Source organism: Chroicocephalus ridibundus, chromosome 9 (genome assembly GCF_963924245.1).
Source record: "Chroicocephalus ridibundus chromosome 9, bChrRid1.1, whole genome shotgun sequence".
NCBI classification, from domain to species: Eukaryota; Metazoa; Chordata; class Aves; order Charadriiformes; family Laridae; genus Chroicocephalus; species Chroicocephalus ridibundus.
The window spans coordinates 33,976,164-33,997,161 of NC_086292.1; the positions used below are offsets into that span (position 1 = coordinate 33,976,164).

Genomic DNA, 20,998 nt, shown 5'->3' on the forward strand with positions numbered 1-20,998 from the left:
TGCTGAGAACATTATTCCAAAAGGCTTTTGTAAAGTCAAAATACATACCTGGCTGCAAATAGCCAAGAAATCTGGTGTACTTCCCAAAAATATCTTTATCCTGTGTACCCAATTTTGTAGAAGAAGGAAAGGCACCTCATTTTTCTAGAACTGTCTTTTAGTGTTGTTCCCAAGTTGGAACATGGAAAGTCCTGCTTAGATGTTAGGAAAACAAGTCTGCCGTGATGGTAGTTGAGTACTGGAACAGGGTGCCCAGGGAGGTTGTGGCATGTCTCTCCATGGAAGCGTTCAGTACTTGTCTGGACACAGTCCTGAGTAACGTGGCCTATTCAGACATATTTGGAGCAGAAGGGTGGATTAGATGAGCTCTGGAGGCCCCTTCCAAACTGAAATAAGACTGTAGGATTTTTCTGCTTGTTTAGATAGCAGTAAAAATTGAGTTTGAACTATCACTGCATATCTCAGTGTATTCCAGTTCTTCATGTCTGTGTCTCTAAGCAGTAATTTGCAGTGTAAATGTACGATCATTTTGCATTAATTTCTAAGGTTTCATCTTCTGACTTTGGGGGATGGAATTCCCTCAGATATATTTCTCTTAGTTGTGTTAACTTATAGTAGATACAAATGTGTCTACTGTAAAAATGTCAGGCTAGGCACAAAATTAATACCTACGTTTTTCTATGCCATTCACTATTCCGCATGAGATGTAGCAGAGTAGGAACAGCACTGCTGCCGTGTCTATTACTACTGTTCGCTCTAAACCAATAGGTAGCTGCGGAATATTCTCATCTGATGCTGTTATTGGGATGGATGTTACAAGAGAAAATAAGAACGTTAGAATGTGTTTGCCTCCACATAGTGTTTTAAAAAGTGGTGGCTGGCATTTTATCCAGTGTGGAAATTATATGTCAGCGTATTTCAAGAATCTGTTCCTCAAAAATGTGTATACTGGAAGTGTTTCTGAAGCATGAGCTAGATTCATACTCCATGCCAACGCTGAAATACTGGACAGGGAGAAGCCAAAGACTTGCTCTTTGTGTAGGTAGTGGGGTTTCCATGAGGTGAGATGTAGAGAAAAATAAGTAGTTTCTCTATATCATGCTTGTTATTTTTTTGACATTGGACTGAAGCTGTGACCTTGACCAACTATTACCATCCATTAACCCCTCTTCCTCTCCTGCCACTAAGGTATGCAGGTACCCTTAGTATTTGTTTGTTAAGATTTTCCTTCTCTGCTTATTCTTAAATTTTGTTTAGTTTTCTTAAGTCAGATATTTCCAAACATTTTCTGATTCAGATCCAGAGAGACGTTTATTTTCAGCCTATTCGTTCAGTATACATTGCTTTCCTGCAAGGAGTTTTGAAACAAGATTTTAGCAAATCAGAGAGGAAGTAGGTTATTTTTCATGTCTTTCATCAAATTGCTTGGCACTTCTCATTTCAAGAAAATTGAAACAAATAATTATAAAAAGCAAAAGAAACCTCTTATTCCATCTTCTGATATTATAATAACTGAAATGTCCTTGAAAAGCACTTCTGGCCAGTTGGCTATCTCCACTTCGGTTTCACTTCAGGATGACTTAATTGCAAGATTGTTTGCAAAGGTTTAAGAGCAGTGATTTTTCTGTTAAGGAACATAGGAATAAAGCAAACTGGAAGATACCTAGATTTTCTGTCTTGAGATCTTATTCACTTGACACAGAAACTTTTTTTAAATTCCACTCCTTTCAAATGTCTTTCTTTCCATTTCACTCCCCATCCTCTTCCACCTAAGTTCCACCTTTCTTCCAGACTCCTTTGCTGTCTCTCAGGTCTGCCATGCATTCCCACTTTTCCTCTAAGCACTCCCCCAGTTCTGTAGCTCCCCTCTTCATTCATGTGTTCCCGAATGGCATTTTTCTCATGCTGCCACTGTTTTCCCTCCCAATTTAGCAACACTTTGTATAATTTACTATGCCAGCTTGCATTCTCTTTAGACAGTTCATTAAGGACTGAACTAAGTTGGGGCAGTCATCACTTACAGGTCCCTCATTATGTAGTGCTGATATTAGTATGCATATTAGTATGCAATACCAATAAAAGAAAAATGTATCTGCAAGTACAGAATAGAAATAATTGCTGGTTTTAGAAGGAAAGGTAAGATAGGAAATGTAAAAGGTAAATGTAAGGTAGGAAACATCCATTGTATTTGAAAAAGGTTTCATGTACTGTCTCCCCTTTTCTGTCAGCAAAGTCAGAGTGCAATGGAAGAGGCTTCATGTAAGGAATAGCAGCAGCCTGGCTCAGTCTGTTCTGGCAGGGATTTGACAGATCTGCTCTGGATAGGACTAACGCCCCTTACAGCTTTTATCAGCTGAGAAACCATTAAAGTGAATATATAAACTACAGGAAAGTATGATGGTGACATGTTTTGTTTCTAGCTTGTTAAACCAGTAATTGTTATTGCAAGTAGCTGTCATTCCCACCAGCGTTTGCTTCTTGTTGACAATGAAGAAAACTCATTTGTTTTACAGTGTGAAGCTTAATTTACTTCATGGTTGATTTCTTTCTTTGCCTGTCAATCCTAGATCTCTGAGAAATAAATGCAGTCGGTTTTATAGCAACCAGAATGAGCTGTAACTAAACTGCCAGTACAAAACCTATGGCTTCTTACTGATTATGAAGGAATTTTTTTGAAAGGCACACAGGATCAAAAGCTCCCTTTTGAATCATATTAGCTAAGACTGACAGTCATTGACTATACCCAGATTGGCTAATGATCTGTGGATATTTGCCCTTCAGTTTGTATGGTTTTTAATTAAACTTGACAACTCTGGAAGAACTTAACTCTCTGAAGTTGACTGCCTGCTGGCCTTTAGCCATTTGTGTCTCCAGCAGCCAACTGTTCATGAGTAGTCAAGGGCAGGTTATAGCCACGTCAGGAGTGTGGGGAAGAGACCGCCCCACTATTAACTCACAGAAATGCGAAGTAAACCTTTATAGTATAGATGCAGTTTAAGTAGGAAAAAAGTCTCATGGGCATTCAGCCCTATTCTATTCAGGAAATGTTTCTGATGACGTAAAGAGGGCTTCCGTAAGCTGCGCCGTCACTAGGAGTTGGCCATACAACAAACCTTCCACGGGTTAATACTTAAAAACATGTTAGCTTAACATATTCAGACCCGTGAAGGTCTGAGCCACCGAGAATAGCTGCAGCAGTAGCCCAGATGGGGACCTTCAGGCATTCAGACTGTCCCATGCTGCCCTTCGGTCTCTTCACTTCAGCTTCCTTCTCTTGCTTTCCTCTGACCTGCCCTGTCCTCATGACGCCCAGTGCCCTTCCAGTGCCTCTTTCTTTGTGTTACCTTGACGCATTCTGAAGGAATCCAATTAGAAGATGAATCGTTAAATTAATATATCCCTTACTAGGACAGTATCATTTATTCCTTCTGTGTTGATCCTCGCTTTTATGTTTTTTTCTGCTGTCTCTGATTGTTCAAAGGCATTCTTGCTTACTTGTCTGTTTAGACTGACTCTTTATGCCAGGAGTCACCCAGTACTTTTGGCTGCACAGTGTTCAGCAAGGGGAGATGCACTTTTTAAAAAATCTCTAAACCCACCCGTGATAAACATCAATTAAAAACAAAGGCATGCCCACATACAGTTAGTGGGATGTTAGCGTCATCTGTTATATCAGCCCACTGGTACTTTTATCTCGCATCAAAGTTTGGGTCTAATGCCTGTCCTCTCCCAGCTGCCGTGCAGTACAGCCACCAGCTGCATCGAGTTCAGGCTGCCAGCACCTTTTGAAATTGTTGCATTCCACGTAACACATATTCTTCCCTCACCATCACTCAAAGAATGTCTCCATGTAGCTTGTGTTCTGCTCGTTGGTATCACACATAAATTAAAACTCAACTGCCATAGACGAAGATAGAACTGACAGATTTTGCCTATTGGCTTTAGTGGCACTGACACTGAAACAGCTCATCGACTACGACTGCCTACTCTCACTGTAGCAAATAGTAAATATCACACTGGAAATACACATCCTAGTTTTCACCTTAGGTCTAATAAATCTAATTGGGAAAACGTGTATAGAAACCCACGAGCATTTAAACCTGCAGAGAGTTCTCTGTGTGTGTACGGACCTTTAGATACTAAATGAACAGTGTCTGCATTTTTGGCAATCGGCAGCTTGTAAGGGAACAGAAAGCCAGCCACTTGTCATGAATAATCCCATCTTTCTTTCTTTTTTTTTTAATTCTGTTGTGCCTCGAACTTAAAGCATCTGATGGAAAGATAATGGCATTTTGAGGTTAACTACTAGTTTTAAGTAATTAACATCTTTATTAGTATCTATAAGTAGTTGAATTCAGTAAAAATTAATACTGTAAACCCACTTATATGTAGAGTTTGATCTCTGTGCCACTGTGACAAAGTGAGGCTTAAATGACTCGTATTTGAACCCAAAAAATACTACAGTGCATTTTATAAGCCTGCCAAGCGTGGCACAGGAGTATTTATTAATATACCAAAACAACTGTGGTTGCAAACAAAACATGTAAAATTTATGCATATAGAATGTAACAATCTTGTCTAAATAAGATAAGAAATAATATAACTTGGATTTTGGCAAGGACACCCTCATTTCCAAAAATAAGAAGTTCTTTAGTGACCACCAGAAATCAAGAACTTTGGATTTGCATATCCTCCCCTCCTCCCCCAAGACTGCACGTGTTGTTGGTTCTAAGTACGGTTAAGGATTCAAAAGGCAAAGTATGCCGTTTTGAGTTTCACTTTAAATATTTCATACTGCTAAGAAGGCTGGGAAATACTGACAAGAGATCTATGAAAGAGGCAAACTTTACTTTTAAGTTTACTTCTTTAAAAAGGCAGTCAAAATTTGGCATCGTGTCTTGAATTATTTGTGCTTTCCAATACCTTGCAGTCTTGCTTCGCTATCACAAATCTCCATTCTGAGAAGGAAAAATCCACCCGTTCAAAGAAATAGTTTCCTAGAAGGTTGCAGACTCACCACATCCATGATCTGCATGAGGCTGAGAGTGAAATAGACAGTGAGCGGCTGGGAATCATTTGCAACTGGTCGCTCCAGAGGATTGTAATTTTTCAGCAACTCCTTATAAAGCTTCCTTTGGAACTCTCCTTGCAGGGACTCTTTGGGCGCAGGAAGAAATAGATAAATAATTAGGATTCTACATCAGAAAGTAAAGCTAGGACATATGCTCTTTTCTGACTGTCAGATATTATGTATCTATTATTTTACCTGCTGCATTCACAGAAAAAATGCCATTGTAATTTATATAGTTCATTAGCTACTACAGCAAAATCTTATCACAAATGAATCACTCCTTCTTTTCATCCCGGCCTGTAAGCGGGATTCCCTCTTTGATCATTTCTTGGCTGGCCAGGAGTAATGAATCCTAAATGCTAATGGTGCTTTGTCAACTTATGCACCCTTTAGTCCAGCAGCAAGAAGCAATGAAGAGGAAATACACTACCTGTGTTTTGACACCTGTCCTGGCATAGCTATAACCAGAAAAACCGAACACAGCTACAGCAGAGGGCATCAGCAAGACAATGGGAGAAAAATGGCCACAGGTTAGACTGAATCCTGCTCTCAGACTGCTTCAGATTGAGAACTCTTTGGGGCAAGTACTCTCTGCTTTGTTCTCTCTTCATGCAGCTATGAATAAAGCGGGGGTACGGGGTTCCTGGCAGAGATGATAGGCACCACATTAATATACGTGATAATATTCAGGGATTTCTGCCCTATTTACACCTCAAATCCAGGGAGGGTCTTTATTCTGCCATTTTTCTCTGAAGTGAGAGGGAGCAGGTCCACACGGATGGAGCAGAACAGACCAGGGACGGAGGCAGTTTCGGAATGAAAGGAAATGTGGGTCAGGGTAGGAGCAGGTCCTCTGCTGTCCCCGCTCCAGATGGACTTTCCTCTTCCCTCCTATTTTGTAGTCCTGAACTCCCCCCCAAAAAAAAGCCACAGCCTCTGCCCTGAAGCAGCTGCCATTTAAGTGCCATGAGGGAGTTCGCTCCCCATCCCCATCGCTCTGTCCATCTCCCCTCTCCCCTCCCGGCAGCTCCCCGCACCGGCTGCCCCGCGGAGCGGCCCGGGACAGCGGACAGCCCCCAGCCGCCAGCGGCAGGACGCGGGCCCGGGGGGGACCGCAGGCAGCTGCCCCTGCCCCCCCCGCATCCCCCCCGGCTCCCGGCGCTGCCCGCCGCTCACTCACCGCGCACCAGCCCCGCCGCCGCCAGCAGCCACACCGCCAGCTCCTGCAGGCCCATCCCGGGAGACCGAGGGTGACACCAAGCCGCCAGCCGAGCCCCGCCGGCCCCGAGCCGGGCCGCTGGGAGCCGCCGGGGACCGCCGGCAGCTCGGCCCCTTCCTCCGCCCGCACCGGAGCTCGCCCTGCGGCGCCGCCGGCTCGGGCGGAGCGGAGGGATGCTGACGGCCCGCCTCCGCCTCCTGCCCCTCCGCCTGATGGATTTCCCTCCCTTCCCCGGTCCCCCAGCGTCCCCGGGCCGGAGCGGGGGGAGCGGAGCCGCCGGCAGGCTGTTCCCGCAGCCGGGACGATGCAGTGCGCTGGGCAGAGCGGGAGAGCCGGCGTTATAGAGAGGAGAGCGGGGGCAGCCCCCCCACGTATCCCCCCCCTTCCCCAGCCCAAGCGCTCGGTCGTCCCCCTTTGCTGTCAGCAGCGGCTGCTGCTGTGACAGGCGTGAATTAGCCCGAGGGGCAGCAGAGCGCCCCGGGGGAGGGGACCAGGGCAGGATCCTGAGCCAGGAATTTGGCTTCGGTCACATTTTGGGGGGGAGGGAGATAGTCAAAATGATGTTGCACACACGGCCGTTAAATCCCCAGCAGAGACGCAGGGCTGGGGGCTCAGGTGCTGGATATTTTGTCTAGAAAAGGCAAAAACAGCCATGGCCGAGGGGCGTTGTGTTCGGTGCTTGACAAACACACGACTGAGGAAAATGATGCCTGAGCTCCCGCCTGGTGTAGGTATAATGCACCACAGTTGGAAAGCAGGCCTAGAAAATTCAGTGCATTTTGTTGATTGTATGTTCCCATTTGCAACTTTAAGCACATTTTTGAGACCACTCATGTATTATTTATTTCAGTCCAAATCCCTACCCTTCAAATCCAGTTGCTGCATTAAATGAATGTCATAGGCAGCTGTATTTCAGGGAGAATGGCACTGAAGAGTGCCCTCATTTGCAAGGGGTAACTAAATGCTTGTTTTTCAAATAACCCAGCAAACAGCAGTTTATTATTACATGTTAATTCTTAGCTTTAAAAATCCAGGTAATCTGTTTTGGCTAAAGCACTGACCTGATTTATGTAGCCACTGCTTAAATATTTTTGAGTGTTGAGCACAGGACCAGTGCCCAGCACATTGGTGCATCACGTGTCCCATCCGTAACGTACAGGAGGACCAAAACATTCCCCTTTTCAAATGAGCCAACATGACGAACAACTTTACCAAGGGGAAGTGGAAACCAGCAAGTGGCAATGGTAACTCTCCAAAAGCCAAGATGGAGCTGATGTAGGGGCATACACTGTCAAAGTTCTCAGGTATTATTTTTTTTAATAGTCCATCTAGGTTGAGTTTGTTATTTCTCTTTTTGGTTTTGTGGTGGTGTTTTTTTCTATGAGATCTTGACCCTTTTGGACCAGCTAGCAGACAGGAGTGAGGTGCTAGGGGAGCTCTGTGTTATTCACAGAGAAGCCAAGGCAGTGCTCTTTGTACACAGATTTTTGGGAAGAAAACTCATTTTCTTGCCTCCTGCTCCTGTTACCCACTGCTGTTTTGGCACAGGTGCCCCAGATCCTTCTGGGTGTACAGTGAACAGCATACATTGTTCAGGCAAGAAATCTGGCAGGAAATGTACAGTTCATGGCTGACCTCTACTGTCAGCTCATTTTTTTGGTCTGCACATTGCTGTGTTGAGAACTGCCTCACCCCGGGTGGTGAAGGCAGGGTCACCAGTGAAAGCTGCCCAAGGGCCTCAGGGCTCTGTTAGGGGACTCAAAAGATAAACCTTCAGGGGACAATGCTGAAACCCCAAATTTCAGTAGTACAAGCACTGAAAGAATAATTCGTAACTTTTTCTTTGATAAATCTTCACTTATTTTTTGTTTGTGGCAGTCTCACTTGGTTTTGATGTTAACAAATTAAATTTTATAGGCACTTCAGAAATTCTCCTCTTTAGATATTCTTTAATAGCAATCACTAGCCCAACTCCTTGATTAAGCTGCGTTCAGTCAGGTGCATTCCTTCTACAGGGTTTACCTTTCTAGTCAGAGATTCTGGTGTGGATGCACACAGACGGCAGGAAGGGTTACCTTTGCTTTCTGTAGACATCCTGGCTAATAAAAGTTCATTCATAAATATTTATATGGGTTGATTAGCTAGATACTAGCAAAGAAAGATTAACAAAAGCTACGCTGAAGTCCTCTAAAAGCCTTCATTTATGGCACAAGTTATCTTTGTAAAAGTCTATTGGTTACAACTTAGAAGCAAGCTGTACAGCCTGTGGCCGGGAAAGACTCTTCTCTTTGCCTCCAATGCTCACCAAAGACCCACTCTGAGCTTTAATTCTTCTTCCTGTTCTGTCCTCTACAGCCAGGTGATTTGGAAGGAGCTGTTTTCCCTCCCCAGATAATAACTTTCAGACACAATGATGAATGCAAGTTCATTTTACAATTACAGGCTGTAGAAACTATTGTGGGTCTCTCAGCCCAGCTCCCACAGTTGGGCGTTTGTCAGAATAAAAACAAGCCCTTCATATCAGTTTGTTTCTCATATACATTGGACGTAATTACACACGGCCAGTTCTGTGTCTGTCTATTTGTGAATACCCAATATATTCATGGAGATAACAGTACGCACAAATCATATATCTTCACATGAAGGTCAGGCATAAGAAAATGTTTGTGGTAATAGGATGTATCTAATATCAGCATGCTGTCTACTGTTCCTTTTTCTGGTAAGCAAAGAAGTAAAGATAGCCTTGTCCAAAAGGCAGAAGTCCTCATTCAAGTACTATTTCAGATGTATTTTAAGAGTCTGAGGCACAGACCTACTGGAGAAACAGCTACAGGATTCTGAATTAGTGAGTCTATTGAAAAGACCCTCATCATAATTGTAAGATGTTTGTTTATACCCAAAGAGTATCTTCCTGGTTTCATTTATAAAACTAATCTCATACATTGGTCAGTTAAAAGAACCAAGGACTGAAGAACATTCAGAATGGCTTGTGCAGACATTACAAGACATTGCAGTTGTCCAGGGGTTATAATATCCTGGAGTGTGAGGAATAGCCTCTTTTTCTCTTTGCATGGATTTACACATGAGCAGAAGCATGCACCTTCCTAATGTGACAGAAGGTGATAAGATAGCCCTGAGATTAGGCTGACAGTGAAGAAGTGACCATGTTATACTATATGCAACTAAAGCGACTGCAGCGCTTTGTTTGTGGCAACAAACTGACTTTGTTCTGACTTTCTGACTTTGATCTAATTATTGTGCAACTGCAATGACCCGGGACTTCCATATCAGAAAAAAAATCTGCTTTTCCTTCTTTTTAGAGAAGAAGGTAGAATAGGCTAGGATTTTAAATGGTAACTTCCAGCATACGTCAGATGAGACATACCCACATTTATTTGAATGTTATTTGAATTAAATTACCTCTTTAATTGTTGCCTTTTTTTAAAATTTTAGGTAGCGTTAGAAATTGCATCTCATGCTATTAGTTGTTTATTTTGCACAACTAGTAGTCTCAGTAGAATGTATATGTGATGACCTTGATTTTTTTCTGTAAAATGGCCTGAAACAATACATTGCGTCTTCCTTGCCAAGAGATAGCAAGTAGTTTTTATGTTGAGTTTTCTATTAAAGGACAAATTAGTGATCTGAAATCTGCTTAATTTTGTAGTTAAACTTTATATTCTATACATCCAATCTTGAACAGAGGTTCACAAAGACAATCTCTTCCCGAATTCTTAGCTCCTACACCAGTAAGTGATTTCCAGAAAATGATCCATTCCCCAAATGGCCTTTTGTTGGGAAGAATAAAAAAAAGCACAAACTATTCTGTTGTTTAAAATTAATAAAGCTGCTGCCCTCACACTTTGTAAAAAGTAACTACAGAGAGAGCATTTCTGAACAGTGCTCAGATGTGAAGAACAAGGATTTGTAAAATTTGCCTAATGAACTTGCGTAACTAAGGAATAGGGCCCACGGTCATTTCTAGAATGCCAACATCTTTCAAAATTCATTCTTGCCTTTTATTACTGCTAGCATACACTCACGTTAAAGTGTGAGCATAGTTATTAAATGACAGCAGCACCACCACTGTGGTCTTGTGAATGAAATATCTCAACTGAAATAACTGCAGAGATTTCTCAGCGTATCTGCCCTACAGATGCTTTTCTCTGTCAAAAGGTATCACAGGTTTTCATTGACGTCACGCGTAGCACATTTACACTTTGCTTTCTGTATAAGGAATTAACTCGTTCCTTCATTCCAGCCTCTGTTGGGTCCTTCTGAGTCATTTTGTAATTCCAGGGCTTGGCATTGGTTTCTCACCGACACAGAATTCACAGCATTACAGAGTCACTTTGCCATCTCTTTGCATGAGTGTGAACAACAGAAACTTGGCAAAACTGCTTTTCTTCACCCTGGTTAATTTTAAATAACTACATAATTTAGGGGTCTCAGAAGCTAATTAAAGTTGACAAGAAATCTGCATTTTAGGCCTGCAGCTTTAACAGATCCTCATCTATAAGCATCTGAAGATCAACGTTATTTATCTTGTCCTAAAGCAACGCACTAGAAATTTTTCTTTGCTGAAAAAATTACCATCTGCTACAATTTAAATAACTAACATGAATTCCACAAAAATGGTCATTTGGTCTGTAAAGACCGTGTTAATAAGGGGTTTGACCATAAAGCTAAGCTCTAATTCTTTCAAAGACAGAAATGTTTGAAATGTGACTTTTTTTCCTGGCAATGCTAAATAATGTTGTATCAAATCTGAGGGCAAATTCATTTGAACTTCGGAGTTATATCTGAGGCAGGGAATATGAAACAGGTCAGTCTTACAAAGCCAAATTTCTACAGATAAGATTTCTAAAAAGAAAAGTAGTCAGGGTGCGCTCTTCTGCTGGAGGATACTGAATTTTGTCCTTTAGAATTCCAACGGTTAAGTTTCAGTTCATCAAGTACATACATTTTTAATATAGCTAAGGGGAGAAAGAATATTTTTTTTTTCACATCTCTGCATTTTGTCTTGGAATGTGTGGATTGCAAATTTACAGCTGTACTTCTTACATTGCATAAACCCGGCATTCCCTAGTATTCCCTCCCAGCTTCTCCTGCAGAGTCTCAGTGTCACTCCTAAAGTCAATCAGTGCAGGCCATGTATGATTTATTTTAACTAATAACTGGTGAAGGTGAAGCTGATGTTTTCCAAGCATACGGAACAACAAACATGATATATCATCTTCTATTTTAAATGAGATCTTGTCCTCTCTCTGTAATTGCATCCTTTATACTAGCACAGCGTGCTGATGACAACAGCAGGCTGCAAGGGGGCAAATGCCACGGTGAGCCACTGGAGACAGGAGAGGAGCCCATCGTTCTCGGCTCTGTAGAATGGCAGCCGTGGCTCAGAAAAAAATGCTGTTTGTCTCCAAACGGCTGGTGACAACTCCTTCAAGGAAAGTGTTGCAAACAGTAGCTTTCAGAGAATGGAAACAAAAATGAATATTTTTTGTTGTCAGAATACAGCATATCTGGAGGCTGTGGATCCTTCAGAGACAGGGAGATTTTCAAAATGCGATTCCTCACTGGACCCAAAGGAACTCTCAGAGCAGCTACAGGATTGTTTCACCGATGAGGAGCTGCGGACCTCCCGAAGGAGGAACTGAAACTACTTTAAATACAAGTTTTGATGGAAAATTCACTACAAATAATTCAAACCTCTAAATGTGATCTATTTTATCTGGATCCCTCACACAGAGAAATTCATACTTAGGTATTGTGTGTCCAAAGTGCTGCAGGAGGCCGGTTGTGGTTTTGCCGTGTTTAGGAACACCAGCCAGGTGTTTCCGCACGGCCCTGGGCAGCCCCTGCTCTGCTTCCAAACGTGGCAAGCAAAAGTGCTGGCTGGCTCCCAGGCTTGCTGAAACGGCCAAGTGTGGGGGAGTAGCGGGTCCCTCTTCCAGCTGGACTGCTGTTCTTGTTTGTGACTGAGTGGGGCTGTTCCCTGCTCATTCCTGGCTTAAAAGATGACCAGCCAGTCTATTCCTTACATCGCCTGCAAAGCCAGTGACCGTAGGTGGGTGTACGAAATGTCAGCCGCATAAATCCTGAAGCAAGGAGTGCACACGAGCAGCTCTGGCTGTTGTAAATGAAGGTGAAAAAGACAGTCTAAAACCAGGTGGCCAAGAAGGCCAACAGCATCCTGGCCTGTATCAGGAACAGTGTGGCCAGCAGGACTAGGGCAGTGATCGTCCCCCTGTACTCGGCACTGGTGAGGCCCCACCTCGAGCGCTGTGTCCAGTTTTGGGCCCCTCACCACAAAAAAGACATTGAGGTGCTGCAGCGGGTCCAGAGAAGGGCAACGGAGCTGGTGAGGGGTCTGGAGCACAAGTCTCATGAGCAGCGGCTGAGGGAGCTGGGGGTGTTGATCCTGGAGAAGAGGAGGCTGAGGGGAGACCTTATCACTCTCTACAACTCCCTGAAAGGAGGGTGTAGTGGTGGGGGTCGGTCTCATCTCGCAAGCAACAGGCAACAGGACGAGAGGAAACGGCCTCAAGTTGCACCAGGGGAGGTTTAGGATGAATATTAGGAAAAATTTCTTCACTGAAAGGGTTGTCAAGCACTGGAACAGGCTGCCCAGGGGAGTGGTGGAATCACCATCCCTGGAGGTATTTAAAAGATGGGTAGACGTGGTGCTGAGGGACATGATTTAATGGTAACTTGGCAGTGCTGGTTTAATGGTTGGACTCAATGATTGAAAAAGGTCTTTTCCAACCAAACTGATTCTATGATTCTGTGAATCTATGAATCTATTCTAAACCCTGTGTATCTGCCCCCAGCACTTGGCGCTTGACTAAACAAAGCCCCTGCTGAACAGCTCGTGACAGAGAGCTGGGCTGATCACCAGAGTGGGGATGTGTATTCGTATGAACGGGTGTCTTACAATCAGATAATTAAGTAATACATAGAAAATGTAGCCCTCAGTCATATGTGACTCACCTCCTCAGCACTGAAGAACGTGACAGAACAAATGACTGACTAATGGTCCCACGTAGGTATCAGAAGTAACCGTTTTATGAGCAAGCTGTGCGGTAGCAATGAAAATTGACACATGCACAGAGGGAAGACTTTTCCAGTAATAAACCTGCCTTTGATTTCAGTGATAGTTAGTTCTCAGAATAAAACTTCCCTGTTTTCCAGTAACATCAAAAGGGTTTTTTTGTTACGAGTGAATGCAAATTGCTTTCAGTGTGTTTTTCTTGAACTAGATTTAAAAGACCGCAGTTAGTTCATACAGTTATTATGGACATTTTTTTCTAAAACTTCCTTTTAATATGACAAAGAGGATGAAAAAAAGGGAGAATGGGGCCATAAAGTACAGAGAGGAGGGAACTGCCTGGTTTTTTTAGTGATTTTAATTAGGTTGAAGGATTTTTGAAGCTTGGATAAGCTTTCAGGTATCTCCTTTGGCATTTGTTTTGCAGGAGGAAATTTAGACCACTGGTTGTTTTAATGACTAATTATGAAATAAAAGATATGATAAAAATAAAGTAAAAACCTGACCTAAAATTTGTCTATCAATTAGACCAACATACGTGGAAGGTCTTCTTACATTCAGAGATAATCTTCCTTCACACAGCTCTGGGACTTTCTTCTTCTGCACGTCTTGCTAGCGCAGATACAAGAAGCCAAATCTCTCATTTTATAACTCCATTGGTATTGAATTTGATCCATTTGGTATGTTACTAGAGCATGAGAAAAATTATCACGGCTACCTGAGCCAGGCAAATAAAGCGAGAAATGTACAGGAGCTTTTTAAAAGCTTTTTCTTTTCATATTTCAAGTTGATTTTTTAACCAGAGATGTTTGGATACCCAGACTTTTTTTAATGAAACTAAACCTTCAGAGATTTGTCTATTTTTGCTCTATATACAATGTCTACCTAACTAAAACTGTTTTCCTGCTTTTGCTAATTTACATAAGTGAATCATAATTTTTAATTGAAGCTATTGCTCCTAATAAATCCCCTGGGATGCCTAAGTAAAAATGCCAGTGGATCTCTGTAATGGCTGTAATTCAAGGCTATCTTTATATCACAGTCAGAATTATTATTCTGGATTCCCACTTAATTATGAAGGTAATGCAATGTGGCAGGTCAGAGGCAACAATGACATTGCTAATGCCAGGCTGCAAGGATAGCTTGTAAGTAGCTGAGATGGCTTGAATATTTTAAGTAAGAATTTAATTTATCAGTTTGCTGATGCATTGTCTGTGGTACTGATTTTTATAACCCAAACGTTTCAATGTTTTCACATGATGATGGTCAGAAGATAGAATATGTTAATAGTACAGTTTTCAAAAGCACTGCCATGATTTAGAGTCTATGTCTTTTAAAGAGATTCTGATCACCTGGGAGCTTAAGTCTGATGGGAACCAAATGAGTTTATATGCCTAAGAGCGGGTTTTCTAAGCAGGCAGCTGCATTTTATTGTTAGGAATAAAATAAATATTAAATCACCAGAATGTTTTTGAAAATTTTACCCTATCATTTGTTTTAATTTTAGAATTTAGAGTTTAAATATTGTGTAAAAAAATCTTTTAAACTGTTGATTTTGAAAATTGTGAATGTCAAAGCACAGAAATCCCCAATTAAATGTGTTGCAAGAACACAGTTTCCCCAGATTTCTCTCTCAGAAGGGAGATCAGCTGAAGGTGTCTTACAGAAGCCAAGCACAGGTGCTGGCTCCCTGCGGATCGCTCCAGGGTGTTTTGTGGCAGAGGGCTGGTGACTAACTTGTCAACGTGATCCTGAGAGTTCACTGAACAGCGGTTTGGCAGTCACACATTTTTATTCACTGTTGACCTGGTTTGAAGTTGAGTCGCTCCGGTAAATCATTCTGTTTCTCTAATAGGTTCTGGGCTGGCCTGGGCTTTCTGCTGCTTCTTTATCCCTGTAGCAGTTCGTTTGATTTGTGCGTTATATTGCTGGATTCAGCCCCAAATTCCAGTTTTATTATATCATTTTTCTAGTTTTTAGGAGGAAGTGGCAGGATTCCTTTGAGGAGAAGGAAATAGAATTGTTTTGTGAATGTGGAAGTGCCCAGGTGATAAAGAGCAGGATGTGATAAGATTCCCACCTGAGAAAGACTGGCTGGGTTGTAGGATTAAGGACAGGAGCAGGAGAGAGGGGTGCTGTCTTGAGGGTGTTGGCTTTATTAGAGTGGTATTAGTGGTATTTCTCTCTCTCTCTCTCTCTCTTTTTTTATATATATATATTTTTATATATATATATTTATATATATATGTGGCTTTCCCCCCAACCCCCTCCTTTTGAAATTAACTGGTATCTGCTTAGGCAATATGATTTAGCTTTAGTGGAAGGATTACCTGAATTTTTGATGAGATTTTAATATGACATTTGCTTTGTTAAGAAAGTGAATAGTTGTAAAACTGCTGGATTCAGGTTTTTTTTCTCTTTACTTTTTAATGAAGTCTGGGGATTCATAGAACATTTTGTTGGTTGTGCTAGCACGCATTCAGGTTAGCTATTTCATAAATGTGCTCCTGTAATTCATAATCTAGTGAGGATTATTGAGATATTTTCAATGCACCCATTTTCTTCAACAGGGACTGCATAGACCATGAAGAAAAGAATATTGTTGTTGAACTGATGAGGCTGAGACACAGAGCAAGTTAGAAGATAACAGCCAGGTAAGTTTTGCATTTTTCTCTTTGAACATTGTGCTAGAGCCACATGATTCTAAGACAGTTTTCCTTTAGGAAAATTCCACTAAATTCTAACAAAATAGGATTAAAATGAAGTATGGTAAAATATTCAGCAGAGCTCTGCTGCTGAATCTCTGTTTTCTTAGGCCCACAAAGCTTAACTGTGTTGTTCCGATGTTACCTTGAGCTATGTAGTTTAACTGAAAGTCCATTGCTTTAATGAGCAGGAGCTAACAAAAGGAACCCAGGTTAATAGAAAGCTGTGGTACTAACCTGCAAGGTCCTCAGTTTCATTCAGGTGCCTGTAGGTACATGTGGAAAACTTGGAGCGGGCTCTGTGAAGAGCAGTATGTGGGCAGAGAGCTGGCCAAGGCAAAGCGGGGAAGAAATACTGGGAATATACACAGGGCTTAAATGTGTTTCTCTCTCTCCATGTGTGCTAAAGGCTTCCATGTTCTATCTGTCTGCAGTACCTTATAGAAAAGAATTCAAAATCCATTAGGAAACATGAGTATGATCGTTTAAATTGATGCTTGTATTACTGGTGGAATTGAGTCTTAATTACAAGGCATGTTTATGTGTATGACATGAACCATCACTAGTTAAAGTAAGTTGTGCCATTACTAAAGCAGTATTGTCTTTTGTGTTATTTTAAACTGCAGATTATCCTATGTAGAATAATTTTCCTGACATTTCTGAGGGACTACTATAAGGTTTAGGTATCCCTTCCTGAATACATTTTTTGTAAAACAAACCAAAGAACCTGTTCTTTCAAAAGGTAAAAAAATAACAGTTACTGTCTTTGAAACAATTATTTCCCCTGGGAGCCAGAAGATTTTCTTGTCATAAGTTCTTCTTTTTTCTTTTTCTTTTTTTTAACATAGTGCTATTTATAAAAATTCTTGAAGTGAATCACTGAATTCTGAGCTTTGAAATTCTTTGCAAATAGCAGCAATGAAACTTGCCTAAAGTGTAAATGAGCAGCAATTTAAATATTAACTATCAGTTGATATTTCACAATGCTTCCCACATAGTCACTTATAAAACACTCTAGCTGCAAGCTTTGTATAAATAGCATTTATTTACTGCCATGGTATTATTGAAAGTTTGATTTTTGAGGGAGGTTAACGCTGGTAAGTGGGAGCCAGTAAGGACTGTTACATACTTGCTGTGTGATAGCTTTGCCGTGTAATCTCGAAAGATGACTTTAATGGTGTGCCATTTCCTCTAACTTGAATTGTGATAATCCCTGTCTAACAAGGATATTGTAAAACTGATCATTATCTTATTTTACAAAAAAATGGTATTGGTGTGCTTAGATATAACTAATGTGCAGCAAGAACATCTGTTTACAAAGCGTCCTTCAGCTTCTGGAAATATGAAACCATCAGGTTCAGTACTTAAGGATGATAGATAGCCAGGGTCCATTAATATATTAATTTAACTGCCTTGAATGAAGGAAAAAAAAGTCAGCACAGAAAGGCCATTACTTGTCTGGAACACTATCTTGCAATGGTTTTGTTTTCTATCAGTACCGGACTAGGAGCTCAAATTGGTCACAGTTTACAAGAGCTAAACTGCTGCATCTTTCTCTTGCACTAACTCACTCCATTAATGCTTATGTACGTTTTATTATTTTTTTTTTTTTGTACCTCACATAAAGACAGTGATTTGGCTGATAGTAGACTGTCACAAGAAGCCTTAGCACGAGCACAAACTGTCTGGGACTATGGGGTATTAGCTAATAGTATAACTGAAACCACAGTCACGGAAAGATGTCCCACGTGAGCCAAGCATTTAAAATACATCTTGTACTCATGTGAAAACTAGGTTCATCGTGCATGAAGCTGCAGATTTGTTTAGATGCAAAATATAAGATGTATTTTAGATGCCGCATATGTAGATATTTCAGTATTAACGGCTACATGCTTCTGTAAGCAAGAGTACAAATAACGATTAACCCTGTTTATCATTTGCAATTAATCATGGCCTTGAGCTGAGAAGACTCTGAGAGCCAGATCCTCTGCCACTGTTCCAACAGGCCCCTCCTTGTTTCTCTGACCACTCATGAAGCGAAAGGCTCTCAAATGAGCATAGATGCGCATTTTGTTTGTTTCTCCTTCTTAAACTTCTGAATGATGATTAAAATACCTTCTTAGTGATAACCTTGCTGTTCTGTTTTTAATACCATAGTATTCCATTGCCCTTTGCAGATGGAAACACAGATGATTACCTTGCTGTAGTAGAGAGAACTCCATTCCTCTCCCCCTTTTTTAAAATCTTGCCTTGAATCCTTAGTTGTTCCCCTATCAGCTCAACAAGGACTCTTTCCAGAGCCAATGACAAGCTCCATAGTCATCATGAAATGTATGAGGTTCTTGGTCTCTGCTTGGGCTTAGATTTTGTGTGTCAGACAACTGTCATCTTATTTACAGAGTTTCTCCTACTTTATTACACTTTATTGGGAACCAAGCTGTAGTAGTGCAAGTGGAGGAGGGCTCGTTCCCCTGATGTGGTGTTTGCCCCGTGGAGTTCCTGCCTGTTTGTGTGGCCCAGGGGTCAGGCAATCCCAGTCTAGCCCCAGCAGACTGCAATGAGACTCACACTTAAGTGAATATCTGGATTTCCCTTGGTTGGTGGATTTGTCTTAACAACCGACCTCCATACGGCATGTTCTTTCAACTTACTGAAATAATTTGTATGACTTTGCTTAGAGATGCTTCCCTGGGTGCTCTGCTGTGAAGACACGCTGAAAGAGTTGGTGTTGTTCAGCCTGGAGAAGAGGAGGCTCTGGGGAGACCTTATAGCCCCTTCCAGTACCTAAAGGGGGCCTACAGGAAAGATGGGGAGGGACTCTTTATCAGGGAGTGGAGAGATAGGACAACAGCTAGTAGTTTTAAACTGAAAGAGGGGAAATTTAGATTAAATATTAGGAAGAGATTCTTGACTGTGAGGATGGTGAGACACTGGCCCAGATTGCCCAGAGAAGTTGTGGATGCCCCATCCCTGGAGGTGTTCAAGGCCACTTTGGACAGGGCTTTGAGCGACCTGGTCTAGCAGGAGGTGTCCCTGCCCAGGGCAGGGGGCTGGAACTGGATGATCTTTAAGGTTCCTTCCAACCCAAACCGTTCTGTGATTAGTGCTTCCTACCTGCTGAAATCCTTTCCAGAGCTGACAGTTCCTGCAGACACACAGCCTGACTGCCTCCCTTTACCTGACAAGAATAGTGACATCAGGTGGCAGCAGGGCCTCAGGGACAGAATAATACTCAATTCCTTCCTCACTTTTTCCTCATTATTTGTTAAATTTAACATGGTATGGGAGTTACTACAGCCAGGGCAACCTAATGAATGTAAATAATCCATTTACCACTAGGTAGTTTACTGAAATGAAGGGCACAAAGCTATAAATAATGGCCCCAAACTAGCCAAGATCAATGAGGAGGTCCAGTATCCCCCCCCGCTGTGCTCTGTCTTGTGGTGTCAGTATTATTTGGATTTTCCTAGTCTCCCCGTACTCTGGAAAATGGAGACACATTGCTACAAATAAACAGTGATAATACTACACTATTCATTTTTTGTCTTATTTGTTTATGATGTTAAGTAATCGTTGATATCTTGCTATTAACGTGAGAAGACACCGGGAGACCATATCAGAGACCAGCAATGCCTTTCGTTTTGCAACATAAAACATTATACATGCAAAGAGGTAAGCAAGCAATTTACTATATGCTGTGAGCTGCCACGTCCGTTTCAGAGAGATTCATCTCACGAAGGAAAGCATATGTGGAATTGGGTCACAGCGCTTCACATATTTAAACTTGTGTAAGATACAAAGTGATCAATCCCCATAAGATCTTGGTAAAGTAAATAAGATTTATTATTTATAGTAGTAAACAGGTTAGCATTTATCTTTTCAAAGCACGGCAGTAGCATAAAATATGTCTTAACTTCTATTGTTTTCAGTTATTTGCATTTTAAAAGCTCTACTTTGAGTTGTTACACCTTCCTAGAATTTCATGGTTTATATAAGATAAGATACTTGCAATGTACTGAAATTACAATTCTCAAAGCTAGTGAAGAAGAAAAGAGCATGGCACAACATGGAAATTCAGTGTTATATACGCAGACATATATATTCTAATACGCAATTATTGAACCCTTTAAGCTGTTCTTAATGGAGATAGCAAGATCACAAAGGCCACCTAGCAAAGTGGATGCCTGCTGTCATCAGGAAATGGTAGCACAAGAATGAAACAGCAGTGTCAGTAAAATCTGTCTTCATTTATAGTCTGCTTCAACTTCAGTTGCCTCTAATGGAATCCTGTTTACTGCAGTGGCATTTGAAAATGACCCTTAGCAGAAAGTTGGGTTTAATGAGCATAGCTGTTTGGAGTGCGTGCAGCAGTGCATGAGGTGTGTTATTTTCATTCCTGCCACTCTACTAGAAGCAAATCTCCTTTCTCCTCTCATGCAATTTCTACTCATCCTCTCATGCAGTTCAGGCTTTTTGTAATACAGCAATTACTACTTCAGTTTTCTTCTTAAACTAGGTCCTGGGTTGGTATACATCACTGATGCCCTTCTGAGCTCAACACATTTTTTCACTGATCTATGTCAGCAAAAGTTATGGCTCTCCTGCATATGTTCCAATGTTTGAGGCTATTCTACTGTATTATTTACCGAGATAATCTTTGCATGGATTGAGAGGAGCTTTTTGTGCTAGGCCCAGGGCTTCACCTGGTAGGACCTGTTCAGGCTATCTTGTGGTCTTTCAGCCATAGTCATTCTTGGAGGGGGAGGCAGTGCTGGGAGAGGAACCTCTTCTGCGTGTCTGCACCAGCTCCTGGGACGATCAACGTGAAATGCACGTTGCTCCTTGAGCTTTGTTTGATTTAAGATCCTATGCTTTAGAAGGACTGCCCCTGAGTTTTTTCTGGGTTTGGAAGTTTGGGGTTTTTTGTGTTTCGTGTTGACCAAAGTTCT

General features: G+C 41.7%; 1 protein-coding gene across 1 annotated transcript in view; it reads right to left on the reverse strand.

Annotated features, from left to right (window-relative positions):
* The window catches only part of CHRFAM7A (CHRNA7 (exons 5-10) and FAM7A (exons A-E) fusion), a 42,120-nt gene extending 35,584 nt beyond the window's left edge, over positions 1 to 6,536 (reverse strand). Inside the window, exons 1-2 of the mRNA XM_063346708.1 lie at positions 6,252 to 6,536; positions 5,018 to 5,157 (exon numbers count right to left, since the gene is read on the reverse strand). Coding sequence (XP_063202778.1) covers positions 5,018 to 5,157; positions 6,252 to 6,306 — 195 coding nt within the window. The 5' untranslated portion in view covers positions 6,307 to 6,536. The remainder of the gene's footprint in view (positions 1 to 5,017; positions 5,158 to 6,251) is intronic.
* Between the last annotated feature and the right edge of the window lie 14,462 nt (positions 6,537 to 20,998).